Source organism: Gorilla gorilla, chromosome 6, assembly GCF_029281585.2.
Source record: "Gorilla gorilla gorilla isolate KB3781 chromosome 6, NHGRI_mGorGor1-v2.1_pri, whole genome shotgun sequence".
Taxonomy (NCBI): Eukaryota; Metazoa; Chordata; class Mammalia; order Primates; family Hominidae; genus Gorilla; species Gorilla gorilla.
In genome coordinates this window covers 56066300-56082042 of record NC_073230.2, presented here as the reverse complement: position 1 = coordinate 56082042, position 15743 = coordinate 56066300, and the positions used below count along the sequence as shown (strand labels likewise).

General features: G+C 41.7%; 1 protein-coding gene across 1 annotated transcript in view; it reads right to left on the bottom strand.

Moving 5' to 3' along the window:
- The window catches only part of ABCA13 (ATP binding cassette subfamily A member 13), a 471542-nt gene that overhangs the window by 393543 nt on the left and 62256 nt on the right, over positions 1-15743 (bottom strand). The window contains 7 exon segments of the mRNA XM_031013046.3: positions 774-979; positions 3190-3357; positions 3608-3708; positions 4517-4644; positions 8153-8352; positions 9814-9978; positions 15063-15196. Coding sequence (XP_030868906.2) covers positions 774-979; positions 3190-3357; positions 3608-3708; positions 4517-4644; positions 8153-8352; positions 9814-9978; positions 15063-15196 — 1102 coding nt within the window.

Here is a 15743-nt window from a genome sequence, read left to right as displayed (position 1 = left end):
CAGTCAAAAAGAATCCAGAGAAAATTAAAATTTAAAAATGATCTTGCAGATGACAGTTAGATCATTATAAATTTTTCTAAAAACAAATATATGCAAATGCATGGCAGTCCACTTATGTAAGGAAATAGAATCTTTCAAATAGTTCTACTAATTTTTTAAGTTTGTTTACAAACTCCTCTACCTCGATTTGAAAAATGAGGAAAAGCAATTTATGAGAATACATAAAATATAAGACAATAAATCAAGAAGGACAAAAAAAGAGGAAAATTAAAGGCCATAACAGAAAGTGAACTTAAATATTAAGAAAATATATATTCCCTATTTGACATATTTGATGAAGAACATCCTAGCAGTCAAGGAAAATGGAAATTGATCACACATATAATTCACAGAGTCATAAAATAAAATCAAGGCGAATTTTCTGTAGAGTTACAGCTCCCAAGAGAAGCTTCCCATTTGTAGTTAGTGCACAATTTCTGAGTAATTAAATAAACAAGAACTTCCATCACATGCATACCTTGGACTTACCAGGGATCCTCAATTTCTAATGAAAGATTAAGTCAGTGGTTAAACATTAAGGGAACTCTTTCATATTTTACAGTTATTAGATGCTTTCCAACAGTACCAGTAGGTTAATATTTTTAAAATAAATTGAACCTCTTTCTATTCAAAATATAATCTACCATATTGATCTACCATTTGTGTAGAAGGGGCAGTTGAAATCATTCTGATGTCCCAATTGTTCATAAGTTTCCCACCAAACATGTACTTACACTGTGGAGACAAGCTGGTGCTTACAGTCACTAGAAAAGACATTATTCTCAGGAGAGGGATCAGCTCCCAGCAGCAGGAAGAGCCGAGTACAGGAAAGGCTTGCTTCTGACAGTTGCATCTCAAGTTCCTGCCAGTCCAAATATTCTTCAGGTATTAAAACTGACATATTTTTGTGCCAAGTAATGACCTCTTGCAAAATACGATCCTTAACAAGAAAAGAAGATATTGCTTATAATAAATAAAGCAATTCAAATGTGGGTATTTGAGACACAGCCTTTACCCTGTATCACTAAACAAGGGGTCCACTCAAACTGTACATCAAAGATCGTGCCCTATGGCATGGTAATTATCTAAGTTATAGTTCTAGACTTGAATCTTTACTCATGTTCAGGTTAATAAGTCCAAAAATAAAACTTAATCCAATAATAAAGTAGGATGGGACTCAGTGTCATAGCTATCTGTGTTAGCTAGTTGCAACAAGTAGCCTGTGAACCAGACCCCCCTGAGAGTCTCACTCTTAGTACCACCTTCAACAATTCCTCTAGGCTGAGATCTGGCTCACGTAAACCCATAGAATGCAGCTGAAGTGAATTGTGCCAGTTCTAGTTCTACCTTCTCTGAGGAGTGGCAGCTCCTACTCTCCCTCCTTGCCTGTTTTTGCTTGTGTGTGGGATCCCTGGATAGCCATGTCAGAAGTCTGGCTACCCTGCTGAAAGGCCATATGGAGAGGTTACCTGGAGAAGAGACATCTTGAGTCTGAAAGGAGAATGAGAGGCCCTTGTCTCAGTATCCTAGCTAACCAGACTCCAGCCCTCACGGCCATCTGACTGCAACTACATGAATGATGCCCAGTAAGACCATCAGAAGAACCACCCCACGGAGCCTGGTCAACCCAGAGTCAGAAGAGCGAGAAAATAATGTGTTTTGTTTTAGGTCACTGAGCTTTGGGGTGATTTGTTAGTGATACGTATCGTAGGCATCATCCAAAAGGCTACCTCAAGTATGTGTAACCTATAAATACATAGTTCCCTGCTTCGTATGAGACTACAAGTTAGACTTTACAGATAAAAAGAAATTTGAGATAGGATTTCTGCCAGGAAAGAGCTGACATACAGTAGCAAGAAAGGTATTTGCAAACAGGTAATGTTCTTTGTGCCTGCATGCATTCACATACACTTTTCTTCTTTATTTTCTTTTCTTTATTTTTTTAATAGGGTCTCACATTGTCACCCAGGCTGGAGTGCAATGGTGTGATCATGGCTCACTGCAGCCTTGACCTGCTGGGCTCAAGCAATTCTCCCACCTCAGCCTCCTGAGTAGCTGGTATTACAGGCATGTGCCACCACATCTGGCTAATTTTTGTTTTCGTTTTCGTAGAGATGGGGTTTAGCTATGTTGCCCAGGTTGGTCTTAAACTCCTGGGCTCAAACCATCTGCCCACCTAGACCTCCCAAAGTGCTGGGACTACAGGCATGAGCTACTATGCCCAGCCCGTCACATACAATTTTCTGCCTGCTTAGCATCCTCTCCTGACTTCTCTTTGCTTCCAAATCTTACACCTCATCTAAGGCTCATTGACTTATTTGGGAAGACTCCTAGATGCTGAGCTCCAAGGCTCTCATTGTTGTTTGCCCTTCTCTACCAAGATAGTGTCTTCTTCATGTTTGTACTCCCTTCAGCATACTGTCATGGACAGAGTAGATGCTAAGAAATCGGTGATTGAATTATGCACACTATTCAATTACTATCCCAATTTTCATTTTGCTGAGACATCATTTATATTTCACTAGTTTCATTATTTCACTGGTTTTATTTCCATGGTATATAAGGATATAAAAAAATAGGTAATACTGAGAGAGAAAAATGAACTCTAAAAATATAAATATTGTAATTTTAATTCTCAGTAAGAAGAATAGGGCTGGAACTTGACAAAATAATCTTTCCAAACAAATCGTTCAACATTCTGCAGTCCCCCTTGAGCAATGAACAGGGGTAGCCCATTGTCCTGGGCAGTTACATGAGAGGAATATCACTTTTAAAGCCTGTAACCACTCAAAGCCACAGTTTTGCTGGGATTGACTAATCACCAGAGAGCCTCCTCTGCTTTTCTTAGCATGTGCAGCCAAGAATGAAGCAGATCAAGGATCCAGGAAGCCAGAAAAGCAGAAGTGGTATGTTTTGAAAGTCTGAGGAATTTCAAGTAGGTTTTGGCCAGGCGGGTGGCATACAACCTTTCAGTCAGACAGAAAGGCCAGCATTGAAGGGCAGCTGGAGTTCAGAGAGCCAGCTTCCTTTAAGTGTGTGGGCTTATGGCAAAACTTTCCTCATAGAAACTCCAGGTTAAATATTAGCATCTTTGATGAATTTAATCTTAAATTGGTGCCCTTAGAAGAGCTAAGATGGTAGAATACTTACAGCATCCTCTACTGAACCAAGTAGCTTGTTTAAAACACTCATCTCAGAGGAGTTACAATAGCACAACAGTCCCTGGAGACCACCCCATATGCTGGAGTTTCCAGGGGGCAAAAAGACCTCCTTCTCAGAGAAATGACCATTCGGGCAGACAGCATTCTTCGCCAACATCTAAAAGATTAATAAGAGTGGGAAGGAGTAACATTTAAAGAGGCTTAGATACCCTCTTCATGGGCTCAAGAACTGCAAATATAATAAGCAATGATAAACATTTTAAACACAACATAAAGTTTTGAAAAACCTGCATATTGTTCCCTTTTTTAGCTAGCACAATTCACAAAAGGAGCAAAACTGAATATCGCATGAGCTTCTTGAATGTTTTATTAAAAATGCTTATTTATAATTCTTTGTTGTGCTTTACCTGTTTCAGCTCCCAAAAGAACACATCCTTTTCCAGTTTCAATTGGTTAAGTTCAAACCATTTAAAATCATTAGCTGATGTCGCCAGGCAAATGAGGACTTCTGCAAAGTAGACAAATTGATTATTATTCACCTAAGGTAAGTAAGCTTGACTTTTATACATGGCCATGAATCAATAAACTGGATCCTGAAAACACGGATTTTTTAAAAACTTGACCTATTATTATACATTTTCTTCTCTTCCTTAGAAAGGAAAACAGGAGTCATTGTAATATCATTTTGTCCTTTCCAAAGACTAGTGAGAATGAGTTTTTATTTCTAAAGTAACATCCCCCCTCACTTTTTCCCTCTCCTCCCTGAGAAAATGAAAAGGCTGCAGCCCATCTGGGCAAAAGTCCAAACCCAACTTCCTCAGAAGAGGGAAGAAGGAATAATGCTCACCATAGTCAAGAAAGTTCAAAGAAGGGCATTCTGCAAACCCAGGGGGAACACACTCTCCCTACCGGACACCAAGAAGCATTGGTGGGAGGAGGCAGTAGAAGGAACAGAATACAAAAGATACGATTATTCACAACGCACTCTGGTCCCTTTCCAGCCTGAAAACCACAGATGCTGCCGTGAATGTGAAAGTCAACCCAGCCTTAGGACACTGCTTGTCATAGGCCACAGCATGGGCTTAAGGAAAACAGAAGGATGCGCTCTTCACTGTGCCCTTATTGTTTACTTAGCCTTGGTGTGCTGTATTTTAAATCCCCTAGAAGGCATCAGAGTAAAGCATAAATATGCATACGACACCAGCAAAGTTATCTCCCAACTTTACAATGTGTCAGGCAGTTTCAAGTCCATTTTCCAATAAATTTCACATTTACTCTTAGTGAGTCAGGGACAAATAACACCAAAGCTAGCTTACCTTGGACAAAATGTAAATTCTGAGCTATCGCATTTCTGAGAGCTCCATCAAGCTGAAGAAATCTCTTCAGTGCCGGCCACTGGGGCAGGTTTTGCAGCAAGCTTTGCAATTTCCACAGATGCTGTAATCTGAGGGCAAAAATAAATAAATGAAATAAAATGAAAAGTAGTTCAAAGTGCCAATTAGGGAAATAAAAATTCTGTTCAAAGGAAAATATTCCACTGCTTTGAGAAGTGTGTTCACTAGACTGAAAGTCACACTTCATCACACAACCAGGTTCTTGACAAATTGCATTGAGTCACCTGATTTGGAGATTCTTTCAATACTGAATACGGATTAAACATTCTCTTTACCCCAAAATGGGAAAGTATATTCCTAGTTGTGTGTAAAAGAAGTGAGGGTTAGGATAAAGTTTCACATGGGGTCTAAAAACATTTGCCTTGAAGCCTATAGTTAATGAGATATAGAAAAATATTTTGAGAAAAGTTTCAAAATATAGAGATGGTGTGTGGTGGTATACAGGACCCACCGCAGTGGTCCCAACTTGAGCCAATTGGCAATGCCTGTAGGATTCTCCAAGGTCAAAGGAAGAACGACCACCCAGGCAGCTCAATACAAATAGTCCCTAGAATGTCAGACTACCGGGCTCCAGACATGGAAGAAACAACTGAGAAGAGAAGCTGGAAAGAAAATGAGTTTGATAATGTGAAGAACCTGAAATTGGGAATAAATACGGGAGAGGGAAGAGCAAGGCATAGCCACACTGTGGGCGGCAGAACTGCCCAGAGCAGGTGAGTCCAGGCTTTCTGTGTCTTTGAGCAACTGCATGGAATCCTCACCCGTGATAAACGAAGCAAGCTACAAAAGGGGAAAAGCAGAAAGAGATGTAGCTACTTGAAGCCCAAGCAAAATGTTCCACTGGCTGGAGCCATCCCACTGCTTTGAGTGCCTGGTGTCCATTTCGACTTCTGTGCCATAGCGGTCAGTCTCTTCATGGCATCTTGATAGTTTGGGGTTGAACACAGGCTTGATAAATAGTTGCTGCTATTCTCTAGCTGGAGAGCTGATGGACCCGAGCACCGTAGAGGGTATAGAGAGAGTGAGCAAGGTCCCAATGATAATTCTCCTACAAGACACCAGCAGGAACTGGTACCCATCCCCACGTCATCACCCTACAAGGCGGAGCAATTGCTCCATCAGAGCCACATGCTTGGGCTTTCTGGCTGCTGACCAGACTCCTGACACCTCATGCCAGAGTGAAGCTGGACATATGGCTTTTGGAATTGGCCATCTGCAGAATGAACTGGGCTTAGGTTAGTCATTGTTCTGACTCTTTGGATTACACTGAGAAGGAAGCAGAGTGGCTCTTGGAAAGAACTAGAAAGTGAGAAAGAGATTATTTTATTTTCCCCAAGGGAAAAAGAAATGCTGTGTGGCTTGGAACCTGGATCTTACCGTCAAGTCTCTTTAAACTCTGACAAGCAAGGATACGACATGGCCAGACCCTAGGGACTATTCCCCCCACATCTGTGAACAGACACTTCACATTCACAACAACGTGCAACATTGAAGGGTGAGTCCTTGCTGGAAGGCCCAGAGGCACCTCTGTGAGTCCTCGCCTTGCCAAAATCCATGCTATCTGCTAGAGCCTGGGTGAAGAGCTCCCACACCTCAGCCACCCCTACTGCAGGGACGTGGGCAGGAACCAGAAAGAACCTGGAGGAGAAAAGGCAGTCTGTAATGACATGAAGAACTCAGTAGAAAACTGAGAGCCTGGTGTGATTTCCATTTATTTTGGGTGAACTTTGCAGCTTAGGAAAAGAAAAAGATATGAACAATTGGCTATGGAGACAAGGTAGTGAAAAAGGGATGGGGTTTCTTGGACCAAAGCTAATGATAAAAGATATACAGTTTTCTGCTAAGGGTGCGTGTGAATCTCAGAAAGATTTAAATAAGGCTGAAGGTGGCCAGGTGCGTTGGCTCACGCCTGGAATTCCAGCACTTTGGGAGGCCGAGGAGGGCAGATCACTTGATGCCAGGAGTTCAAGACCAGCCTGGCCAATATGGTGAAACCCTGTCTCTACTAAAAATGCAAAAATTAGCTGGGCAGTAGTGGTGTGAGCCTGTAATCCCAGCTACTCAGGAGGCTGAAGCAGGAGAATCGCTTGAGTCTGAGAGGTGGAGGTTGCGGGGAGCCAAGATCACGCCATTGCACTTCAGCCTGGGCAACAGAGCAAGACTGTCTCAAAGCAAAACAAAACAAAACAAAGAAAAAAAAAACAGCAGATGGACAGCAAAGCCAGTGTTTGGGCCTCATCTTCCTGGCACTGAGAATGTGTGGAAATTTTATATGGGGGCAGAAGAATGTGGGCTATCCTAGCTTTGTACCTAGAGTGTGGTGTAGTCTTCAGCTTCCCCAATCTCTGTAGGACTAAGAGCCAGGTACAGCTTCCTGGGGCTTCAATCCCCTGGCCTGGCACAGAGCAGGCAAAATCCTAGGCTAAAGTGCCAGGGGGCATTCGAGATCTGTAGGATAATTACGGTGACTTAATGTGGTGTTTCTATTAATGTGCATTAAGTGACAGACCAGCAGGGAGGTTTTCAATATCCCCAGTGCAATGTCCCTGCATTTGTTCATTTATGACAGATGTTTTGTCCCTGCCCTTTGCCTAGAACACTACTTCAAGGCATCCTTGCTGGCTCCCTGCATCCATCCTCCTGTAGCTTTTATGGCCCTGATAGGGAACTCTATTTCTGCCTTTAGCGCAAGCACCTCAGGCCCCAGAACATCTCTTAAGTAAAAGTTAGGAAATAGGACCTTCAAAAGCAAGATCCTGTTTGCTAAAAGTTCCAGAAAATGTGAAAGAACTGGAAGTGTTTAGAGTTGCTATTTCTTAAGTAATCATAATAACACAATATGGTCCTATCCAATTCTGTCATCACAACTCTCCTTCATGGTACACAGAGAGCAAGAATTTGTGTGACCTGGTTTGAAATGAACATTTTTGAGATAATATTGAGAAATCATATTCTTCTTTTCCGAAGACAGCCTTAACTTCAGAAGGATAATAAGATTCAACTTATTACAAACTGCCACACCTACTGAGGAAAAAGATCTAGTCGGCTATTTTGGTGAATAAATTGTGGTTATCTTAAAAAGGAAGAAACAAGTTCCACCATTTCCTACTTCTAAAATATTTCTGGGCCTTATGTAAACACTTCAACTATACAAAACCTTTAAGTAAATATAAAAACATATTTTTGAAGAGGAAGATTCTAGGAAAAGAGCTACTCATGTAAGGTAGTTCTGTACATAAAAATGCCTCCGAAATGTATTTATTCATTTTTAAACAAATGCCAAAGACATAAAATCTAAAATCCAGGAAACTGACACCTTCTCAAATATTGCTCCCGTATTCGGTCGATTGCAGCCTCTGAATAGGCATCCAGAGTGCTGCCAAGACTACTACCCTGGTGACGGTCCACAATGAAAGCCTCTGATTTCCCATTTGCTAACAAGAAATTCATTATTTAGCTGTAGTTTTACAGAATGTGTTTCTAACAGTATCGTCATGCACTCTTTAACATTCTGTGTCATCTACCTAATCAATAATCAAACAGGGAAATGGGACTTACATCTTTGGAAATGTATGATTATCTTTTGGGCCATCTGCTGACAAGCTGTCATTCAGCAGGAGCAGTGCAGTGTGCAGAGCTTCCACCACCTTCCAGGGCTTGCTCTCTTCTTCAAACTGATTCCTGAGAGCCTCCAGACTATGGCCCATGCCTGTGAGTGTCTTCTGAAGCAGGCTACCCTGTTGCCACTGAACAAACACCTACAAATTCGGAAACCAAAATACTAGCATTAATAATAGCAAATTGGAAAGAACAGGATTTAGTTAAGAAATATTAACATACCACTCTAGATGACAGACAGCCAATCTTTATTTTTTGGTAAATTAAAATGTCTGTTAGCAATTGCAGTATGATTTAATTTCTACTCAGAAATTAAAGACTTCATGTTGCAACAATGGATGCACACAACTTCATAATCTCTGCCTTATTTCTCTTTTTTCCCCCAAAAGAGAAAAAGAGAGAAGGGAATAACATACACCTCTAAACAAATGAAATACAATTTAAAACCTAAATGAACATATTTAGGATAGCATAAATATATTTGCATATTTTTAAATATATACCAAAGTTAATACATGGTTACTAAGTGTCATTTTATGACATGGACATGGTGAGGATGATACTGAAGTCAATTAGCACTGTGGTTTATCATCAACATTACACAAAAATAGATCATTCTTGCCCAAGCCTGATAGCATGGAGAGGTGCACGATGTGCATGTATGTGTGCTAACTATGCCTTAATTAACCATGAGTTATGTTACCCAGATAATGCACAAAGCAAGTGTGTCCACTAGACCATTGGATGCTGGTCATTTCAGCACTGTCCCTTGATTATTTTAGTGCCAGATGACTTTAGTGCCACGAAGCAGACGACAACACCTATATATTTTTAACGATGTTTTACCTACCATTTGAGATTTTGGCCTTTATACATGACACATATTAGCGAAGAACAAAGTTAAAGAGGTGTGTTCTTTAAGGAAAAACATGAGACAGAGACGGCAAAGCCTGATAAAAAAAATGGGAAGTGGCTGCCAGGGGAGCTCTGCCTCACAGTCTCCAAAACCTCCCCAAGAAGCACAAAGCTGTGAAACAGCCAGGGCTCCATGAGCTTCTGAGGCCAGGAGCAATCTAATCACTCAGGCACTCTGCCCCACACCAACATCCCTGTAAAGACAGACTAGAGCCTCCCTTCGTGTTGTTAAATTATGGTCACTGAAATCACAGTCACTGTTTGTGCACAGAGCTTCTGGTCAAAACCAGAGTGAAGAGACAAGGCCAGTCCAGAGCTTAAAGTGCTAGAGGGATGCCCAATGCTAGCATGCAAATGTCCAAAGAGCTGGTCATAGTACTCCAGGGCAATCTCATGCACCAATAACAGAGCATGGGTCTAGGAACTTCTGAGTTGCCAAGGTGTGTGTGCAAGCCTAGGATGGACTGTTTGGTGATAAGTGTTGAGGGCCTAGGCCTATGGAGCTGGAGCCAGTTGATGCACATGGGACAAGGTGCACTCAATGGCCAGGATGTGGGGCTCCTAAGGCCCTTTCCTTGGAGGGACATAAAATCCAACAGTAAACATGGCAGGGCGGGGGAGGAGAATGGATTTGGACACTCAAACTGGCACACCTTTGAACAGAACATAGAGAGAGGGGACAGCACCTGTTGGTAGACTCGCAGCCAGCTGACTGCATGGACAAGATAGTTTTTGGCTTCTGACCACTTGGGGTGGCAGTCTCCAACGTGGCCCCATTTCTCAGCTTCATCCTCTGATGTGCTGGACAAGACTGAACACACCATCTTCTCCAAGGAGCTGTCTGTGGGAATCTGACAACAATATGAAAAAATATTTAGACATAAAGCTCCTTTCCTAGAACCTTCATCTTCTAAAAATAACACCACGATCTTGCCATAGTAAAAGTTCTTACATTTGCTTGATTGAAGAAGTAACAAGTGATGATATCTATGTGATTTACCTTGAGGGAAGACTTGGTAGTTTAAAAAAAAAAAAAAAGTTATATTTTTCAGTTTCATCCACAAATAGGAACAGCTGTTTCTCCAGGCCAAGGACATGGAGATGACATCAAATCTTGTTTCTTTTCATTCTTAGGCCAAAAGTGAACATGGGTCAGCCCAGTTTAATTCATACTTCGGACTAACAAAGTTGTTTTGCCAAGAACATTTTCTTTTCTGACTATCAAAAGTGGATAAAATTGGAAAGATTCAAATTGAAGTCCTGGGTCAGAAACTGTTTAACTTCTTTGAACCAAATCTCCTTTATTTTATACATGAACTTCAACACAGTGGCCGGGCACGGTGGCTCACGCCTGTAATCCCAGCACTTTGGGAGGCCGAGGCGGGTGGATCACGAGGTCAGGAGATTGAGACCATCCTGGCTAACATGGTGAAACCCCGTCTCTTCTAAAAATACAAAAAATTAGCCAGGCATGGTGGTGGGCACCTGTAGTCCCAGCTACTCAGGAGGCTGAGGCAGGAGAATGGCGTGAACCCAGGAGGCGGAGCTTGCAGTGAGCGGAGATCGCGCCACTGCACTCCAGCCTGGGCAACAGAGTGAGACTCTGTCTTAAAAAAAAAAAAAAAAAGAACTTCAACAGAGTTCCTGTAACACTGCTTTGTAAATACTTATGTTTATGATATAATGAAGCACATTCCCCTATTACATCATTTTACAACAATTATAATGCCATCTTTAGGAGATTCTGTTGGTGACTGCCATGGTCTAAATGCTTGTGGCCTCCCTGCCAAAATTCATATTTTGAAATCCTAGCCCCCAAGGTGATGGTTTAAGGAGGTGGGGCCCTGGGGAGCTGGTCAGATCATGAGGGTGAACACTTGTGAATGGGATTAGCACCCTGATAAAAGAGACCCAGGGAGTTCCCTTACCCCTTCTACCACGTGAGGACACACCAAGATAAATTTCTGTTGTTTACAAGTCTGTGGTCTTTTGTTACAACAGCCTGAATTGACTAAACAATGACAATAGTTAGAAAGCTTAATTTTAGTTCCATGTGTTCACTTTTAGGTTCCTTTTGGATCAGGATTTAAAATATTAACCTGTGACTGTCAAAGCACAGGGTCCCTGATGTTTTGTTCTATTTTTTTCCCTTAATTAAAAATAATCAACAATACCATGTATCATGTTAGAGAGATAAGGCCAAGTCCCCACTCAGATGCTCACAGCCTATGAGAGGCAGATATGCAGCCATCAGGCTCCCTGGGACATGCCCTATTATAGAAGGTTGAAGGAGTAGAGGCAGAGGCTGAAGTGAGGTCACAGGAGATCCACAGAGGATGTGAGGTTAGACAAATCATTTTCCAATTCAGGAGGCAGAAGCAGGGAAAGAGGAGGACTATTCTCTTGCAGGGGCAGCATGTGCTGAGGCCCCCAGCAGGCCCAGAGAGTGACAGGGTCAGGAGTCAGACAGACCCCAGGGAGGGCCTAGGCTCCCAGGCTGATGCAGATGGAAAGGGCCCTGTGAAACCACCTTTGCAGATTATGAGAGTGAGAGAAGTCTAGCATGGCTGACTCCACCTTCCTTCTAGCCTCAGAGGCTGGCTGTCCTTGCTCACTCCTGGGCATATACCAAGCTAACCATGGGAGGAATTTAGTTTGTAGTTTAACTTTTTAGCAAGGTTGATAGTAGTCCCTCCCTCAGATGAATCCCCTCATTTCTCAGGTACAGAACCTGCCCTTGTAAGACTAATAAAAGGCCACAAGATTAAGATTATGAGAGGGGCTTGAATGCTGCTAAAATGTAGGTGTAGCTAAACGATAACCAGCCACTGGTCCCTAGCTTGCCTTCTATAATCCCTTGCTGCTCAGAAGTCATGGGGCCACAGATCACAAGATATGTGACTTCCTCAATTGCTCCTATAGATAACGTCACTATTGTCAAACCCAAGATTGGTCTTTAGAGACGTTTTTCAGACTTTTGCATTTTTCCACATCCTTGTGATTTCATCCCCAACCAATCGGCGGAACTCATTTCCTAGTCCCCTGCCCACCAAATTATCCAAAAAAAAAAAAAAAAACCCTAGCCTCTGAGTTCTCAAGGAGGCTGATTTGAGTAATAACTCCAGTTTTTTCCCTTGGCTAGCTCTGCATTAATTAAACCCTTTCTCTACTGCAATACTGCAGTCTCAGTGAATTGGTTTTGTCTATGCAGTGGGCACGAAGAGCTCACCAGGCAATTACACTTACGAAGGGTGGGAAGCAGGCAATGGTCCCCCAAGATGTCCATGTCCCAATCCCAAGAGCCCATGAATATGTTATGTTGTATGGCAAGTGAGATTTAAGGCTGCAGATGAAATTAAGGCTACTTATCACCTGGCTTTGAGATGGGTGATTATCCTGGGTAACCTGGTGAGCCCAGTGTAACCACAAGAGTTTTTATTGGAGAAAGGAGGCAAAAATGTCAGTGCCCAGGTGATGGGATATGAGAAGGACTAGACCTGCCATTGCTGGCTTTGATGACTGAGAAAGAGGCTCAGACCCAAGGAATGTGGATGGCCACTAGAAGCTGGAAAAAGCAAGAAAACAGAATATGCCACCCCAAAGTATGTTTCTTTGGCATATGGATTATTTTGAGCTGAAGACAAACTGAAAACCAGCAGAGGCAGGAAAAACTTCTTACCATTCCCTAACTGTTTAAAAATAGAGTATACATTTCCTTTTGGTCAAGGAAATTCAGATTTATAAGGAAAATTTACATTATTAAGATAATTTTCATCTGTAAAGATGTCTCCTACCAAAAAGAGAGCTGCTTCTCCAAATAACTCTGATCACCTGGGAGATTTCTCTGCAAAACAGGATAACTCATTCACCACATATTTCCTCCCCTCACCTTCCCATAACTTGCCTTGCTACTCAGAAACCCCAAACCCCCTTTCCTTTGTATAGATAGCCTTGGATGGCATATAAGCCTTAATAATCTGGCTGCTTCCTTAAAATACAGGTGATCCTTGATCTACAATGAGGTTACATCCTCATCAACCCATCATGACTTGAAAATATCATAAGCCAAGAACACATTTAGTACACCCAACCTCAAAACATAACCAAACTTAACCTAGCCTACCTGAACTGTGCTCAGAACACATACATTAGCCTACAATTGGAAAAATAATCTAACACAAAGCTTATTTTATAATAAAGTATTTATTATCTCATGTAATTTATTGAATACTATACTGAAAGTGAAAAACAGAATGGTCATCAGGGAAGATCTACACATTTCTCTTTGTGAACTCCCATACATACCTACACAATAACTGGTTTTCCTCTTGTTTATCTGTCTTTTATCAGGTTAATTCATGAGCCCCAGCCATTGAAGATGGAATAATAGAGAAAAAAAGAATTTTTCCTCCCCTACAACAGTATGTCCCCTTGACCTCAAGAAGGACTGCAGCCCTGCAGACACCTTGATTCTAGCCCAGTGAGACCATTTCAGGCATCTGACCTCCAGAACACTATGATAAAAGAAAATGTCGGTTGCCTTAAGGCACTATGTTGGGGGTAACTTGCTACAGCAGCAATAGAAAGCTCACACACATGATGTACAATTTCCATGGAGCTTTGTTGATATACACAGTGGTATTTTCTGATCTCTTTCCTTTTAATTCTAATCTCAATATATTGAACATTCTAAGGTAAAAGTTTTACACAGTTCACTCAAACTATAATATAATGAGAAAACGGGGTTATAAAGATGGAGAAAACTAGAATAAAAGTCAGCCAACTGGGGTTTCATATTCCATCTACATCAGCATCCATGAGAAAACCCAAGGGTCACAATTTCAAGTCCTGTGGTAGGTAGATAGTTCATAAAATTGTGAGATGATTAATAAAATTGTGCCAGGGATACAAGAAGCACAAAATTTAGTATACTTTGGTGAAGCCTAAACCTACCTGGTAGAACTGGGTTTTCAAACACCAAGCCAGCATGAGGGTCTGCTGGCTGCAACCCAACCATCTAACCCCCGAGACTGAGAGCACAGATCCAGAGTCTAAATACTGAAAGCAACAGACTGAACACAAACTAGCTGCATTGAAATGTGAAAAGTGCTATCTGGGAAGACCAGGTTGTGGGGAACTCACAAAAAAGTGAGCAAAATCTACATAACCAGCATGGACTGAGATCCTAACGGAAGAGAGTGGGTCCTCTCCAAACATTCCTAACTCAACACTGACCTAGGAGCTGCACCAGAAATGCTCTAACCCTGGAGGTGGAGTCTATGGACCAAAGCTCCAGGTCCCGCATAGTTCTTGGACCTGCACCATGCAAAGCAGAAGTGCCTACAAATGGGCTGGAGTGACAAAAGGGACTCTGTAACTAAAAGATATCTCCCAGAACCTCAGCAATACCAACAGTGAACTGGGTCTTGGGGATCATCCAGTCCAACTCCCTTATTTCACCTAGTTAGGGAAGAGGCTCAACTTTGGTGAACCCAGCTGGCATCCATAACGTACAGCTCCTACTCTTCTAATGAAAACTGTCTCTTTACCTGTAAATTCACCCACTTGTATCCCCAACTCACTACAGCTGGTGCACCATCTTCCTACCTGGACCCCACTAGCACTGTCTTCAGAATCTCACACCCTCACTTGACCTGGCCTCTCCCACTGCTAGTTCCCAGAGCAATCAAGTGTCATATTATTTCTAAGCTGCCTTTCCATTCTGGGATAAAACTACATGGTAAGAAGAAAGAGACACTTCTAGAAAAGCTGGAGACAGTAGGGGTCTCTTCTGTGTAAGGAGCTCGGGTTTTGGCCGAACTCTCCTGTCTGGCTGCCTCTCCTGTGGCACCCGCTCACCCTGCCCCAGCAGCATGCTCTAGATCCAGTCTCCAGGAAAGACCCAGCGGTGTGAGAAGCAGTCAAGCATGTGTACCTCCTTTAGTTCAGCTGAAGAGTTCAGGATCTGTTCCGTGTGAAGATCATCAAAGCCAAACTGGGATTTGAGATCATACTGGACTTTCTGTGGATCCCACACTATATTCTGCATGGACAGGTGGTAAACTGGCTCTGTTGGAACAACAAAAGATTTACACCAGCAGTTGTTTGAATATTTTGATATGTCTAATGTAATCCAGAAAAAAAAAATACCTTTTTTCACCTCTAAAGGAAGAGCAAATGAAGACCAAACACCACTGGGGCATCAAATAGAAAAAGCAAACAGAATAAACACTTGCTGCTATAGAGAGAATGGTGAAGTGTCCCATGCTCCCTGGCACAAATGGTTGCAACATTTCCAGAAGATAATTTTAAAACATATTTCAAGAGCTTTATAAAATTCAAGTCATTGAACCCAATAATTTCACTTCTAAAAGTCTTTCTCAAGAAGCTTAATCAGATATCTGAGCAAAAATTAAGGTACGACAATATTTTATTGGTTCTATACTGATAAAATATTGAAAACCAGTTAAGTGTCTAGTATCCAGGGAAAGGATATATTATAGTATATCCATAGCATAAAATACTATGGAGTCTTTAAAACTGTATTCTCAATAATTATTTGAAGTCATAAGAAAAAGTTCCCCTAACTCAAGTTATCAACATATAAAATTCATGA